This window comes from Mesoplodon bidens (assembly GCF_964165515.1).
Source record: "Mesoplodon bidens genome assembly, chromosome: 1".
Lineage (NCBI taxonomy): Eukaryota > Metazoa > Chordata > Mammalia > Artiodactyla > Ziphiidae > Mesoplodon > Mesoplodon bidens.
The window spans coordinates 139,943,744-139,960,092 of NC_138176.1; the positions used below are offsets into that span (position 1 = coordinate 139,943,744).

Genomic DNA, 16,349 nt, shown 5'->3' on the forward strand with positions numbered 1-16,349 from the left:
TTGCCCAAAGCTAATATCAGAATATATCAAATAAAAGATATTGAATATCTTTACTTACAAGTTATACTTTACTCAACTTTTCTCACTAATTATAAACCAGATGCTAATACTTTGATTTTAAACCTGCGCTGTCCAATACGGTAGCCACTAGACACATGTGGCTACTGGGCACCTGAAATGCAGCTAATGAAGATTGAGATGTACCATAAATGTAAAATATACACCAGATTTTCAAGATTCAATATGAAAAAGAAGGTAAAACAGCTTTTAAAAATATTGGTTACATGTTGGGATGATAACATTTTGGATATTCTGGATTAAGTACAATATATTAAAATAAATTTTACCTGTTTCTTTTTACTTTTTTAAATGTGAGTATTAGAAAATTTTAAATTATATACGTGGCTCACATATATGAGAAAAGGATGGCCTATTTTTATTGAGCTGCTCTAAAGAATACTAAAATAAACGATATACATTATATAAAAGCTTTAATTTCTAAGATTCATCCGTTATAGCCCTCCTCATCGTAGGAAAATGGGGCTTGGTCTTCACCCCTATGCACAGGTGAAGGCTGCCCAGATCCCCTGGCGGTCCTCCAGTCACCCAAGCCAGGCTTGAGGAGACCCCAGGGGGAAGGCAGGCAGCCAGGGGAGGGCAAGGACACCCACCCCCAACCCTTGCCCCGGGGTAGCCTCAGGACTTACTGTAGAGACGTCATTCCTTTTAACCATTCCTGTAGAGTAAAATAACCCATGTTTTGTGCATCCAATTTCCAAGCTAGGACGAGCATAACTACCTGTTTAAAACAAAAACAAAACAAAACAAAGCAGAAAGACCAATCAAATAAGGAGGACAGACCTCGGTAATTAAATACATTAACATCAGCCAAATGCTTCGGTTCACAGTAGTTTAGTCACTGAAATATGAACAAGCTAACTTCAAAAATGAGTTCTAGTTTGGCAAACATCTAAAAGTTTGATAATTCAGTCTGCTGACAAGGGTTTGGAGAAACATGACTTCTTATGCCTGATGGTGGAAGTGTAAAGCCATTAACCTCTCCTGAGGGCAGTTCTGCAGTATGTATCAAAACTGAAACCAGCAGTTCCACCTATGGAAAGTTATCTCATAGATACACCTGCACATATACACAAAGCTGCATAGTCAACAAGACTGACTACAGTACTATTTGTAGTAGCAAAAGACTGAAAACAACCAAACATCTACTAATAAGGGACTGCTTAAATACTTCTTTGCTAAACACATTCCATACGAAAGAATACTATGTCACCACTGAGACAAATGAAGTGGAGCCATCAGTACAAATATGGAACAGTTTCCAAGATTTATTAAGTGAAAATGAAGAGTGAGGTGCAGAACAGAGTGTTAAAAACCCAAACGGCTGGCCTTCCCTGGTGGCGCAGTGGTTGAGAGTCCGCCTGCTGTTGCAGGGGACATGGGTTCGTGCCCCGGTCCGGGAAGATCCCACGTGCTGCGGAGCGGCTGGGCCCGTGAGCCATGGCCACTGAGCCTGCGCGTCCGGAGCCTGTGCTCCACAATGGGAGAGGCCACACAGTGAGAGGCCCGCATACTACAAAAAAACCCAAATGGTAGGTGGTGGGACACGGACAGTGGACTCGATGTTTGTGAGTTCAACTACATACACTGGGGAAATGATTTTAAAGTAGTCCAACACTCCACTTCGATAGCACTGTGCCTGCAGTGAGCACAGGATGAGCGGACAATCACTCAATCACTTCTCAGTGGGGCGCCATCCTTGCTTTCATCAGTGCATCTTCTGAAACTGGGCAGACATAAGGAACTGTGTGACAACTAGGGTTTTTGGCACCACTTGTCACTTTTTCACTCAGCTGCTTTAGAGAAAAGGTGGCACCGAGACAGTGATGGTGAGTTTAATAAATACCTAAAGGTATAAAAGACAAAATTACATTTCCAAGATGCCTCCAACTGCAAGCTCTCCAGGGCTCTTACACCGGGACAGAGCTGAGGCCGCCTGGATTGGGGGATGAGGAGGAAGCTCTCCCATCCTGTCTACCTCAAAGACCCAAGACAAGGTGAGGGGTAACTAAAAAAGAAAGTATGTCACTCCTAGAGAGGTAAAGAAGAGAGACAGGGCCTTCCTAGGACCGTCCTAGGAAGCTTTGCCACTCTGCAAGGCTGGCTATCTCTGGACAGTCATTCACACAAAAGGGAACCCGAGTACAAAAGGGGAGCTCACACATACACTGCTGAATGGCTATATATCCATTTGTTGTAATAAAAAAAAAGAAGGCAATGGGAAGAAAATAAATGTTTCTGTATACAGTTGGCCGGGGACTAGCATACTCTGCACTTGGCAGTTAATCTGATTTCTTTACCCAGGACCTAAATGCTTCATTTCAACTAACAGAAGAACTGCCCCAAACCATTAAACTACAATCCATGTGCCCAAATGGGTCAGAGGGTGGTGACAGTGAAAGGAATCAGGGTGACATAACATAAAAAAATGAGGCATGGGGCTTCCCTGGTGGCGCAGTGGTTGAGAATCTGCGTGCTAATGCAGGGGACACAGGTTCGAGCCCTGGTCTGGGAGGATCCCACATGCCGTGGAGCAACTAGGCCCATGAGCCACAACTACTGAGCCTGCGCGTCTAGAGCCTGTGCTCCGCAACAAGAGAGGCCGTGACAGTGAGAGGCCCACGCACCACGATGAAGAGTGGCCCCCGCTTGCCACACCTAGAGAAAGCCCTCACACGGAAACGAAGACCCAACACAGCAAAAATAAATAAAATAAATTAATAAACTCCTACGCCCAACATCTTCAAAAAAAGAAAAAAAAATAAAAAAAAAATGAGGCAAGCCAAGACATGGAAGCAACCTAAATGTCCATCGACAGATGAATGGAGAAAGAAGATGTGGTACATATAGATAATGGAATACTACTCAGCCATAAAAAAGAATGAAATAATGCTGTTTTCAGCAACATGGATGGACCTGGAGATCATCATACTAAGTGAAGTAAGTCAGACAGAGAAAGACAAATATCATGTGATATCACTTATATATGGAATCTAAAGTATGACACCAATGAACCTATCTATGAAGCAGAAACAGACTCACAGACACAGAGAGCAGACTTACAGCTACCAAAGGGGAAAGGCGGGGGCAGGGAGGGGTAAATTAGGAGTTTGGGATTAACATATACACACTACTATATATAAAATAGATCATCAACAAGGACCTACTGTATAGCACAGGGAACTCTACTCAGTATTCTGTAATAACCTACATGGGAAAAGAATCTGAAAAAGAATAGATACATGTATGTGTACAACTGAATCACTCTGCTGTACACCTGAAACTAACACAATGTTGTAAATCAACTATACCCCAATATAAAATAAAAATTTTTAAAAAAAAGAGCATCAACATATTTTTAGGCTGTTATCCCTGAAAATGAATCAAAAAATACAATTTCACACCTGCCTCATATTATTTTTTGTAATAGAACCAAAGTTTATAAAATCCCAAACAACAACAAAATGCAAAATAAAAGCATAACACTCCCCACCATAATGAGGCAAGCAGCCATTCAGAAATCACTTTAGATGATTTAACTAGGCCCTGAGAGCCAAAAGGCACATGAAGGACTCCAGAACAACAGCATTCAGGAGGTTCAGAAGGTCTGTCCTTTCAACTGCCAATGAGCTCATTTGTAGACTAAAAATCTCCAGCTTTGTTTAATTTATAACTGGAAGATTAATGCAAAGCTTTCTCTTGGTGCTGACTTTATGGTTTTCTACTTTGGAGATTAGTATCAGTGAGAACCCAGTAAATCTTTAGGACATATCAATCAAATATCAATTCAATCAGTACTTACCCATTTTTTAAAGTCACTAGGTTTTTTAGATTTTAAAAATCTAGATTACTAGGTAGATAACTAGAACTGATAACTGAACCTATTTTTCTACATATTATGCACATCACCACAAAACACGATTGTTAAATTGGTTAGAAAATGGTGACTTAAGAGACCAGGGGCCTACTAGGAAGGATTTTCCAAAAAGAAGGTGTTACATGTTCTTCAAACTATTCACACATTAGTGGATTTTCTCCTCATCCCTCAGCTTTTCTTGGAACTCTGACTCCTATGTATCTATTTACATATTTTCTAATTCAAACTTCGTATGTTCTCAAACATTATCTATACTCAATCCTCTATCAGAAGGATTAAAAAATTCCACATAAATACCTGTTAAGTTAAAAAAAAAAACCCGTTATGGTAAAGGAACACACATACAAGTATGCATGTAATGTGGCCAAACAGCCAAAGCAGATATTCACAATGAGTACTTCTTTACACAAACAGACCTTTCCCTAGCACAGCTAAAAAGGAAGCTAGCTACTTAAAGGATTTTGCTGTTACCTTAGTAAATGGAAGTTGAACTGAATTTTACAAGCCTGCTTAAATTTCATAAGCTATAAATATCAGGCAAGGTGAGGGTTTTAAATACTTTAAAGTGCTCACTCATCAATGCAGACAAGCCTCTAAAAAACTATTTTTGTGCTGGTTTTTCAAACAATTTCTGAAACTGGGATGTATCCACAATGGATGGCTTATCAGAATTTACTTAACAACATTTTTCCTTTTTAGTGATGAATAAAATAATAAAAATTCTATTAGTGGCATCTTAGAATTGAAGTACAGGAATCAATACTTTGGAATAATAGTCTAAATTCAGTCGTTCAATCTTCTATGTGATTCAACATTTCAAGACTAGTTCTACTGCTACAGAAATAGAGAACCAAAGACTCATAATTGCCAAAAAACGATAATAACAGTAGCTATTTTTTTATTGAGTACTGGGATTTGGGGCTGAGGAACTTTAAAGAGCTGGACCTCCCTGTTTTCTCGGTTAGAATCAGTGTCAGCACTCCTCCCACCTGACAGGCCTTTCTGGCCCTGAGTAGATGCCCACCTGATCCCTCTCACACTGGCGGCCTGATGCCTCCCAGCCTCCCCACCATTGGGCCCTGCTACCCACCCCTTTGATCACATGCTGATTACTGTCCCCTGGGTGGAACCTCTGGATCTCCTCTCAGGCCCAGCTCACTCTCGCCCCTTTTACACTACTGTCCAGAAAACACTGCCAACCTTGGCCCAGCCCGTCAGAAAACGTCCTTCTTAAAGTCCGTGAAATGTTTTTGTCTGTCTATGACCAGGCTATGGACTAGATCAGGCAAAATACTACTGACCCAGCTGTCCCCAAACCTCTGTACCAAACTCAATAATTTATCAAGACACCTGAACTAGATTACATTAAAATAAAAATACAAGACTAAAATCCATGTAGTAAGTTAAAGACAGTCCAAAGGCTCTTTAGAAAATTTACAGTGTTACTGGGGCGGGGGGGAGTGGGGAGGATGGAGGCATAGAAATGGTAACAAAAAAAAATTTTTTTTAATTAATTAATTTGTTTTTATTTTTGGCTGCATTGCGTCTTCATTGCTGTGCACGGGCTTTCTCTAGTTGTAGTGAGCAGGGGTTACTCTTTGTTGCGGTGCGTGGGCTTCTCTTGTTGCGGAGCACGGGCTCTAGGCACACGGGCTTCAGTAGTTGTGGCTCGCAGGCTCAGCAGTTGTGGCTCGCGGGCTCTAGAGTGCAGGCTCAGTAGTTGTGGCGCATGGGCTTAGTTGCTCCGTGGCATGTGGGATCTTCCCGGGCCAGGGGTCGAACCCATGTCCCCTGCATTGGCAGGCGGATTCTTAACCACTGCGTCACCAGGGAAGCCCAACAAAATTTTTTTAAAGAAAAAAGTGTGACGTCTCGAAGAGCGTGATATGCATGGGTACCAGATGTCTCACCAACAGTCTGAATGAAAGGGATGATCCCTTGAGAGCTCTTCCAGAGCATAAATTCATTTAGGATATAAGAGGTATTTGTTAAGTTGGAGGCTGATGTAATATTAAACTGCATAGTTAATGAGTCAGAGCATTTGTATGTTTCATTTTGCAGTAAGACAAATGTGGGAATAGGAAAAAATATTCAAGAATAACATGATGATAAGAATTATGCAAAAATAATGAAGCATATAAAAAAACTTCTAATTAAATGTTTTAAAGGAAATATTTAGGGGCTTTACACTAAAAAGCAATCACTTTCTGAGCTAAGTTCACCTGGAAGTGAAGGAACTGTGAAAAAACCTTTTTAATTATAACCTATTCAAAACTCTTATGAATAATTAATTATTCAAAGTCCTGGACAAACTCTACATTAGGCTGGAACAACTACGGAGGGGGACAAAGATACACAAAGCCCTCAGTCCCCCAGTCCCCAGTTATCCGTCATGGTAGGCACACATGCCCACGCCACTTTTTAATCATCTAGTTTAATTACTTTATTAATGTACCTTTTAGAGACAAGAAATTAAATGAGAGAAAAAAATGACTGACTGTAGTTACACCGTACCAATTGCAAAAAAACTTTTGCTTACAAACCAATTTAGAATTGGAACTTATTTCTTAGATTGCCTCATAAAAACTAATGCACCCTTACTTCTTCATTGTTGCTTTATTTGCCAAGAGACAAAATCAGATCAACTGATCTACCCAAATTAGCAAGTTAGACTTACATTTTCTGGTTCAACACCAATGTCTTCACAAAATTTCTCCATGCCTTCGGGACCTACAACATCATCAGTACCTGTGATGAAATGCAATTTACAGAAATTAAATCTAACCATGTATATACACTATTACTACTATAGTAGTATTATACTGTTAAAATACTTATTATTAAAGTAAACTTAGATCAAATAACACTTAAAGACCATAAATCCTTTCTGAAGGAAGAAATCACCAAGAATATATTGAAAAATATTCTAGAATTTCAGTTCTATCTTTAAAGGACTCTGTTCTGCACAGTCATTTAATTCAGTTTATGGTCAAGTCCTTCAACCTGTGGATAGATGGACACATAATTTATGTCTAAAGATAAGGCTACAGGCATTCAATTCCTGTTCTTTAAAGTAGCTTAAATCTCTACTCTTAGTTTGGTAATAATTTCAACACATACAATAATTTTTGGAAACACAGCAAAAAACCACCTAATATTCTTTTAAAAATTAACTGGGAGATAACATAATTGTTTCTTTTACACAGAAAAAAAAGCAAGCAGTCTTCTTGTTCTAGACAAGGCAATAACCCCTTTCTTCACATTCCACGTTATCTCTGTTTCTTCCTGAAAGAACGGTCCACATGTCCCAGCTCCACTGTAGCCCCCATTCGTTCTTCAACCACTGCAGTCTGGTTTTTGCTCATCTCCCTCCACTGCAACTCTTCTTGCCAAGGTCACCAATAAACTCCTAATCGCCACATCCAGTAGACACAGTCAATCTTTATTTTATGTGGTTTCTCTGTGGTAGCTGAGATTATCCTCCTGTAGCGTCTCAACGGGGGCACCACCAGAAATAGAAACTGAGGCATCATCCTGGAGTCCCCCCTTCTCCTACATTCTCCAGAGCCAATCAGTTACCAAGTGTGCTGCCAATTTTATTTTCTAAATATTTCTTAACTGCACTGACCTGTTCAGATGTCATTCTCTCACTTAGATGACCACAGCAGTCTCCTCAGGATCTCCCTAATTCCAGAGCCTCATCCCCCTCGGACCCATCCCTTACAAAGCCACCTGGAGGGTCCACCTCAAACACAAACTCCTTCGATTTTAAGTTCCCTACTACCTACGGATAAAGTCCAAAGTCTCTGGCATATCAAATAAGGTTCTCTATGATCTACTGCGTCCCTTCCTCTTCAGCCTCATAGCTTTCCACCTTCATATCAAGTTTCTTGGAAATAAAAGAATCAAATAGATACTGCTGAATGAACAAAAATTAAGATCCAGAAACACCTAACCATTGTTTGCTATGCACACACATCCTGACACATACCCAACGCAGTACTAACTCTTTGTGGCCTCAGCCCATCTTCCTCTCCCCTCCCACCATCTTCCCATGCCAGCTTCTTCAATCTTTAAGACAGGAACCACACAGGCAGTCCTCCCAATCTCCCCACCCCCAGCAGTGGAGGCTGGGTCAGGCAGTCTTGTGTGACCCTGTGCAATGCTAGGAATGCTTTTCTCACATTTGCATTAAGTCCCAACTCATCAGCCTTTCCTTCTAAGTTCCTCAAGTGTAAGAGCTATTTATTCTTTAAAAAAAAAAAAAAAATTATTTATTTGGTTGCATTGGGTCTTAGTTGTGGCACACAGTATCTTTTACTTACGACATGTGGGATCTAGTTCCCTGACCAGGGATCAAACCTGGGCCCCCTGCATTGGGAGCACAGAGTCTTAGCCACTGGACCACACAAGAATCACTCTACAATCTTCCATAGCCTTCAGATCTAGCAAGCTGCCAAGACCAGCAGGATCCACCATCTGAAAATGTCTCAGTTTCATTCAAATATTATCTACTGGGCACACCCTGGAGCGATGCACCATAGAAGGGGCTAAAGAGGAGTAATCCATGGTCCTTGCCCTCCAGGAAGGGAGACAAAGCATAAGAGTAATTTCAATACAGTAAAAACTAGATCACAATAAAAGTGTAAGGTGGTTGTTCTCAACAAAGGGTGACCATTAAAATCACCTTGGACAGTCTCGTGTCACTTTTCTGCTTCTAATCCTTGGCTTCCCCTGAAGTCCAAACTCAGGCTCTTCCACATAATCTAGCCAGAGCAAATACTTTTTCTGCATGTGTTGTTTTCCTTTTAATCAGAAATGTGTTACTTTGTTACAAAGTTTTATTTCACATATTCAAATTTGTTACCTTTTTCTGGGACTTTCTTTTTTCTCCTTTTATTTTACATGTTTTCCTATGAATTCTTAATTTTTTAATCTTAATTATGGAGGGAAAATCAAATAAAAGTTTACTTAATTTTTAACTTAGTTTTTTGGGCAACATTAATACATGAACATGATATAAAATTTCATTTAAAAGTAAAACTGATAATAAAAATGTTAAAAAAGCAGAAGTTTCCCCCTAACTTCTCTCTACTCCCCAGAGACGACCACTTATTAAAGAATTTCTGGGACTTCCCTGGTGATCCAGTGGTAAAGAATCCGCCTTCCAATGTAGGGGACACAGGTTTGATCCCTGGTCAGGGAACTAAAATCCCACATGCCGCGGAGCAACTAAGCCAGCGCGCCACAACTACCGAGCCCACGTGCCTCAACCAGACAGCCCACGCGCCGCAAACTACAGAGCCCATAAATAAATAAAAGAATTTCTTTAAGAACCCTTCCCCAAATAAGCCATTTTATAAATTCTACCTGCAGAATATATATACATATTTATTTAGTTTTTCAGGCAATTCTCTTTGGCTTTCCAGGTACACAACAATTCAATCATTTCACCTTCAATGAATGATCATTTTTGCCTCCTCCTTTCCTGTATTCATGCCCCTTCTTTCTTTCTCCTACCTAACAGCATTAGTTAATAACTCCCAAAACGATGGCAAATAAGAAGAGTGAGAGTGGGCATCTTTATCTCATTCTTGACTCAAATGAAAATACAGTTAGCATTTTATCACTTGGGTTTGAGTGTGCACAGCCCCGCATGTGGGCACTCATGTGTATATTACACAAACGATATACGAAGACATTCACACGATGAAATGTTCAAATAAAGAAGTCCAAGTAAAATAGAGTAAAAAGAGAAAGACTGCCTTCTTCCTTTCCTTACGAGACAGGCATGTATCCTCCCAGACCTTTTTGCTGTGTATTTATGTATGTACAAATATACGGTGAAATGTAGCCCTGAATTTGTTTATCTATACACATGGGTTCATACTGTACCTATAAATTCTACACCTTGCTTTTTTCACCAACTGTGTCTGATAATCTTCCTGTGAGAGCACCTAGCTGACATACTTTACATTACCCCCCTGTAGGTGACTGTGTGTGTGTGTATCCCATGTTTCATCGTTCTTTTCCTCATTCCACTACTGTAAAGTATTTAGGCTGTGACATTAAAGAGTAATTATTCTCATATGGAAGTATCCATCTATTACTATTTTGCTAAGACGTTTGGTTGTAGGAACAGATGACTCTTTGGTATCTACTGATAGGACTCATTGGCAGGTGGCTGCACAGAGCTGAAAAAAAAAAAGGTACTTTATAATCTTAAAAAAATTTGTCTTTGGCTTCTATTCTTCGTGATTTAAAAAAGCTCTCTTACTGCAACCTATTCTTGAGCCTGGCAAGTCACCTGCCCTTCCCCTGCCTGTGCACAGGGCCCTGGGGTCTCCCAGCTGGCTGTCCCACTCACACCCCCTCCAACCTGGCCTCCTCTCCCTGCCAGTGCTCATTACAATGACGATGCTTCTCATTTGTTTGTCTGTTTGCCACACCAGAAAATAAGCTCTGAGTACAGTGCTTCTGTCATCCACACACCAGAGCCTGGCACATAGCAGGCCCTCAAAGGTTGGCTGAGGTACACTGGGCAGTGGTAAACATTAAGTTAGCCATGCTTTTTTCTTTTTTCCACATTTTATGCGATGCCATTGTCATGTTACTTATATACACATGCACCTGTGTATTTGAAAAGAGCAAGGTTTTAACAATATGATCTGCAATGGCATGACTCACATTACCTTAATATTTTATCCTAAAAATATTAAATATAGCTTATCAGTCAACATTACTTAAAGGTTACCCAGAATCCTGATATCTACAACAACTTTTCCTTTCTTCTCATTATCATTCCCATGTACACATTTAGATCTATTTGTAATCGCGTTGTTCATTGGGACTATGGGTATATTTACACTAGATTATCATTTTACCTGTAGAATTGAACAATCTTAATCTAATAAATAGGCCACTGGTTAACACAAAGTGGATTAAAAGTAGGTTTGAGGGAGATGGTTTAAAAGCTATAGAATGCCCTGGTGAAAGATACTAGAGGTACATTTAGAAGGTGGATGTACTGACAATAATCTAGAAAAAAGTGGTCCTCCCACTTTCACTGCCATTTTAAGCAGGGGCCCCTAACTAAATATACTTAACCCTTTCATGAGAGCCCAAGATGCTCGTGGCAGAGTTTCCATAATCACACCATGCTGCATCTCTGGGGCAAACGGGGCCACACTGTCTCCTTTGCCAAGAAACCTTTGTCAGCAAAACCTTTGTCTCCTTTGTCACTTAGCACCTACTCCTGGTTCCAAATCTCACTTTGGTAAACCAAGAAACAATTCTGCTATAGAACCTAATCGAAAGTAGAGATGAAAGGCCTACAGTCAGGATTTGTAGAACTTTTATGACCTACATGTGTGAGCTTCAGTGTGACTCTGAAATGCTGGCACTTGTGTATCTGGTCTCATCTCTTACTCTTAGATATATTTCAGAAAGTGGAAGTTATTAGATAAATCATTTATGTAAAACTGGTTATTTTAATGAAAAGAAATGGGATTCCAGTTTCAGACGGAGGTCTAAATAAGACACTCCCCCAATCTTGCCCCCAGCAATCCTTTCTAAAGTCACAGAGGACTCAAGAACCAAAGTACAAAAGGGAGTAAGCCTATAACCACAGAGAACAGGACAAGAGCCCCAGTGGAGAGCATTTCATTTATTAAATCTCTGAGAATCAGAAACTGAGTTGACAGGGATTTAAAAAGGTGAGAAGCTGCAGCACAGGATGTGCAAAAGAGGGCTGGGAGTAACTGGCCAGGCAGGAGCTGGGAGGAGCGGGGCTCAGGCTAAAGGAGTGCAGAGGACAGAGCGCAGAGGACAGGGCAAGCGTGGAAATGAGGACTCTGGAAAGAACTAAGGTCCATCTGTGTAGCACAACTGCAGCACAAGACCCCTACCACCCTCCACTGCACTCCGGATTCAGTGCAGGGAGTCAACCAAAAGCAGGTGGCTCTCTCCGAGGGAAGAGGAGCACAGCGAGGGGGGGAAGGCCCTCACCCTAGCACAGGGGGTCCACGGCCTCACTGTCTGCTCCCACAGACTTGCCCAGAGCACAACCTTCCAGGGACTTCTCGCCATGCATTTTTCTTGAATAATACTTATCTTCAGTTTTTATTCATGTAGTTGGGATATTAAAAATGAGGACTTCCCTGGTGGCACAGTGATGAAGAATCCGCCTGCCAATGCAGGGGACACAGGTTCGAGCCCTGGTCCGGGAAGATCCCACATGTCGCGGAGCAACTAAGCCCGTGCGCCACAACTACTGAGCCTGCGCTCTAGAGCCCGCGAGCCAGAACTACTGAGCCCACGTGCCACAGCTACTGAAGCCAGCACACCTAGAGCCCGTGCTCCACAACAAAGAGAAGCCACCACAATGAGAAGCCTGCGCACCGCAAAGAAGAGTAGCCCCCCGCTCACCGCAACTAGAGAAAAGCCCACGCCCAGCAACGAAGACCCAATGCAGTCAAAAATTAATTAATTAATTAATTTTTGAAAAAAGAAAGCAGGTGCTAGTTGTTCTCAATTTCAAGCTATTTTCCCTGATAAAATACAAAAAAAAAAGCAAAAAAAAAAAAAAAGAAAGGTGAGGGCATTAATAAAAATAGGGATAGCCACACCCACATAAACTTCTCACAGTGATGAAATCCCAAGGAACCACCTGGCAGGGGCCTCAAGGAACCTAAAGAATGTGGCTTAATCTTTATCCCAAATGTCACCTTTCTGAGCCAGAGAAAAGCAAACAAGAAGGAAAACTGTACCTTGCTTCCTTTTAAAAGAAAACAGAAGTGTGGCTTTTACTATGGAAAAATTCGTATTTGCTTATAAAGGAAGACACAAAAATATCAAAATAGCTGTGCTACGGTGGTGGGATTAAGTATACTTTTTCTGTTTAAACTTTCCTTTTTATAATATATTTCATAACAATAAATGTGAACCAATATGAGGAAGCAAGAGATCTTCATAATCAAAGTGATATGAACATGAGAAAACGTTCCATCATTCAGACCCAAGTACTGAACACCTGGAAACGTGCTAGCCACTTTCACAAAACGTCTTCAAGAGATTCATGTTCTCAAGACCTAAAAACAGATAAATTCTAATACTATGTTAGTGTCTGTACCATGTCTCTGTGCCCTGCAAACAAAATCCAGCTCAAACTAGTTCAAGTAATGAAAGAGAATTCACTAGAAGGACATTGGGGTAGCTCACAAAAATCCAAAAAAACTACAGGAATCAGGATCGCATCCTTTCAAGTCTACCACCAGAAGAGAAAGATGCTCTTCTCCCAGCTTCAATCTGAAAACCCTAGGAAATTTTATCTGATTGTCCTGACCTGGGTTACCTGGCAGCCCCTGGAAAAATCTCTGTGGCCAAAGGGGCAAGACTTTTATCAGAAAAAGGGTAGGGTAGGGGTAGGAGGCAAACACTGGCCCCAGGAGGAATCCTCATTTTGATACCCAATAAAAGGGTATCAAAACCAGTTATGAACAATGTCCTTCCTGTAAGTGTACAAAGAAGGCTATTAAGCTAAGTAAGCTAAGAGATGCATAGCAGCTTGTCATATGGAAAAGTGGAGAAAAACACTCCAGGCAAAGGGATGGCACTGAGTTAGTTGTCTTTTATCCTGTAGGTAGCAGGGATTTTTAAGTGGGGGGCAAGGGCACAGCGGATTATTAGGGAATGACATGTATGATCTGTTCAGTTTATTTATTTATTTTTTCAAATAATACAACAGGAAACACATAGAACCTGACTGGGAGTAGAGGCTGATGTCAAGAAAATTAGTTTGAAGGTCACTGGAACTGTCAAGTTGATAAGTTATGATAGGGCCAGAAATATGGTGGGGAAGAGGAAAGGTAAAAGAGCCTTCAGTTCAAACTTGTCTGAAAATTTTTCTTTCCCCCTTTTTTACACATACACAGCCACAAAAACAAACAAACCCTTTATTTCAGTATTACATTATCCAACCAATTATAATAAGTTGCAAAAATGGGATTGGATTTAAGACATTTTAAATGACAAAACAAACACTGTCTGCCAAATTATCTTTCAAAATAGAGGCACAATATAAGAAATTCCATTGCGCTACATAAAGGTTCAAAGCAGCAAAGCTTATTTTAACTTGGATGCATAAACCAAATAGTCACCCATTACCAGCATTCTCAAGAGGTTTCCTAGCAATCCAAAGTATTTCTCCCAAGTACATTTCATCTTTTCAGTTCCCTTCTAGTGTTCTGAATTCTTTGGCTTAGCTGCTGGCTATAAATAGGACATTTGGTGATTTGTTTCAACTGTGTTCCCTCCCGAAAACAGGGAGGGAGACAGACAGACAGACACACACACACACACACACACACACACCCCAAATTCGAAAAGTACTCCTTTTTAATTCTTTCATCTCCTCTAAGGCACTCCTTATTTTTATGAGGCTCAGTCTTAGATGATATAAATGATTACCTACCTGCATATTCATAGAACCATTCTAAGCACCTCTTACTTGAAAAGGCTTCTTCTTCAGTCTTTATTCTAGTTGTATCATATTTTCTATACATGCTAGAAATTAAGAAAGGGGTTTTAAATTATTTAAAGTAAAGATACTGAGTTTTTTTAAGTAGCAAATAGTTTTTATTCTTTTACCCAACCAAACATCTATTCAGTCACTATTTCATGTATATTTAAAATATTTCACTTCTTGCATTTGGAAGCTTCAGCTTTTATAACTATAGTTTTAAACACAGTCACACCCAGTATAAAATTAAGTGGTAAGCACTTAATAAAGGTTTTTCTCTGATGAACAAATAATCAGTAAAAACTGAAGAGAACAAGTATTTAATAGTCTCCTTTCTACCTCTCTAGCCAGAACTAACTACAGAACACTAGTGATACAGCAAGAAATGTGGATGGTGTTTCTTCAACTGGTGACCCTAGGACTCACTCATGTCTCTGCATCAAGTTCTCCTGACTCCCGTGCCATACGAGTCAGGCTGGGCAGCACATGGTCTAAGGAAGAACCTGGCAGTATTAGACACCACCAAGGAACTTGTCAAGCAAATAAAAAGAATCATCAAATTATGTCCAAGCCTCCAGAAAAAAAACCTCAGGAAAACGAAGTACAGAGAACCCTTGGCTTCTGCCCTTCTCCTATCATGCCCTAGCATTGTGGAAGCAGACACATAAGCTGGAGAACTGAGTCAGCAAGCACAGCAGCCTCCTCCTGCCAACACTGTGACCCTTGGCAGGGATTCTTTATTTCATGATGACACGGGGCTGAGAACCAAGATAGGCCCTACTTGGGGAGGGGAGAAGCAGCAGTACTTTTAAAGCAGTGATTTTGATAGAAAAATTATGAGTATTTATATATAAACTGTCTAAATAGTTATATAAACATTATGAATACAGTTCTTATTTACATAGCATATAATATAAAATCATGTATAATTCTTTTTAAAAGAGCATTTATTCATGATCAAGGCTTTCACCAGAATATCTGTATACACTGCTGATCAGAGATTCTGGGTTTTAATACCCAGAAAACCCCCAAAACATGGTTATAAAGTATTAAGATACTGAAACCGCAAACCACCAGTTTTGTATTTCTTCTATAAAAAGTAGCCATCCCACCTGGAAACAAAGGTGGATACTGCCCAGGGGTTCAAACAGATTTGCTCCAACCCTGGGCCTGGACATCCTATCTCAGCTCAAAGTCTGTAACTAGTCAATATCCTGGAGACCTCTATATGACACTGTAATGATTGAATCACTTAAAAATACTCTACATAAAAAAGGACAATCGAATAACATTACAAAAAAAAGATACCAATACATGCTATTACATGGATGAACCTCAAAAAAATTATGCTAAGTGAAAGAAGCGAGGCACAAAAAGACCATTGACGTGAACTGTTCAGAAAAGGCAAATCGTAGGGACAGAAGGTGAATTTGTGGTTTCCTGGGGCTGGGAATAAGCACAGGGATGGACTGTGAATGGGCGTCAAGGCTCCAACTGGAGTGATGGGACTCTTCTAACATTGGTTTGCAGTCATGGCTGCACAGCTCCAACAACTCCGTAAAGATCACTAAACTGTTCACTTAAAATCGTATACATTGTGGTATGTAAATAAAGTTGTTTTTCAAAAAAGACCAAGAATGAAACTCGGATAACGCTGCAGCTCCCCATCCCCTAGGTGACCGATGAAATGCTACCAATGAGAGTACCTCGCACCCTTCTGCAACTCAATTACCAGTTTTTAAACTGGCTTCAGGGCTTCCCTGGTGGCACGGTAGTTAAGAATCCACCATGGGTTCGAGCCCTGGTCCGGGAAGATCCCACATGCCACGGAGCAACTAAGCCCGTGCGCCACAGCTTCTGAGCCTGCGATCTACA

At 40.5% G+C, this 16,349-nt stretch overlaps 1 protein-coding gene across 6 annotated transcripts in view; it reads right to left on the bottom strand.

Annotated features, from left to right (window-relative positions):
* Positions 1–16,349, bottom strand: part of DCUN1D4 (defective in cullin neddylation 1 domain containing 4) — a gene marked incomplete at its 5' end in the record, with an annotated part of 69,857 nt that overhangs the window by 24,109 nt on the left and 29,399 nt on the right. For all 6 annotated transcript variants that reach the window (XM_081229735.1, XM_081229734.1, XM_081229731.1 and 3 more), the window contains 3 exons: positions 708–799; positions 6,633–6,703; positions 14,427–14,518. In XM_081229735.1, coding sequence (XP_081085861.1) covers positions 708–799; positions 6,633–6,703; positions 14,427–14,518 — 255 coding nt within the window. The remainder of the gene's footprint in view (positions 1–707; positions 800–6,632; positions 6,704–14,426; positions 14,519–16,349) is intronic.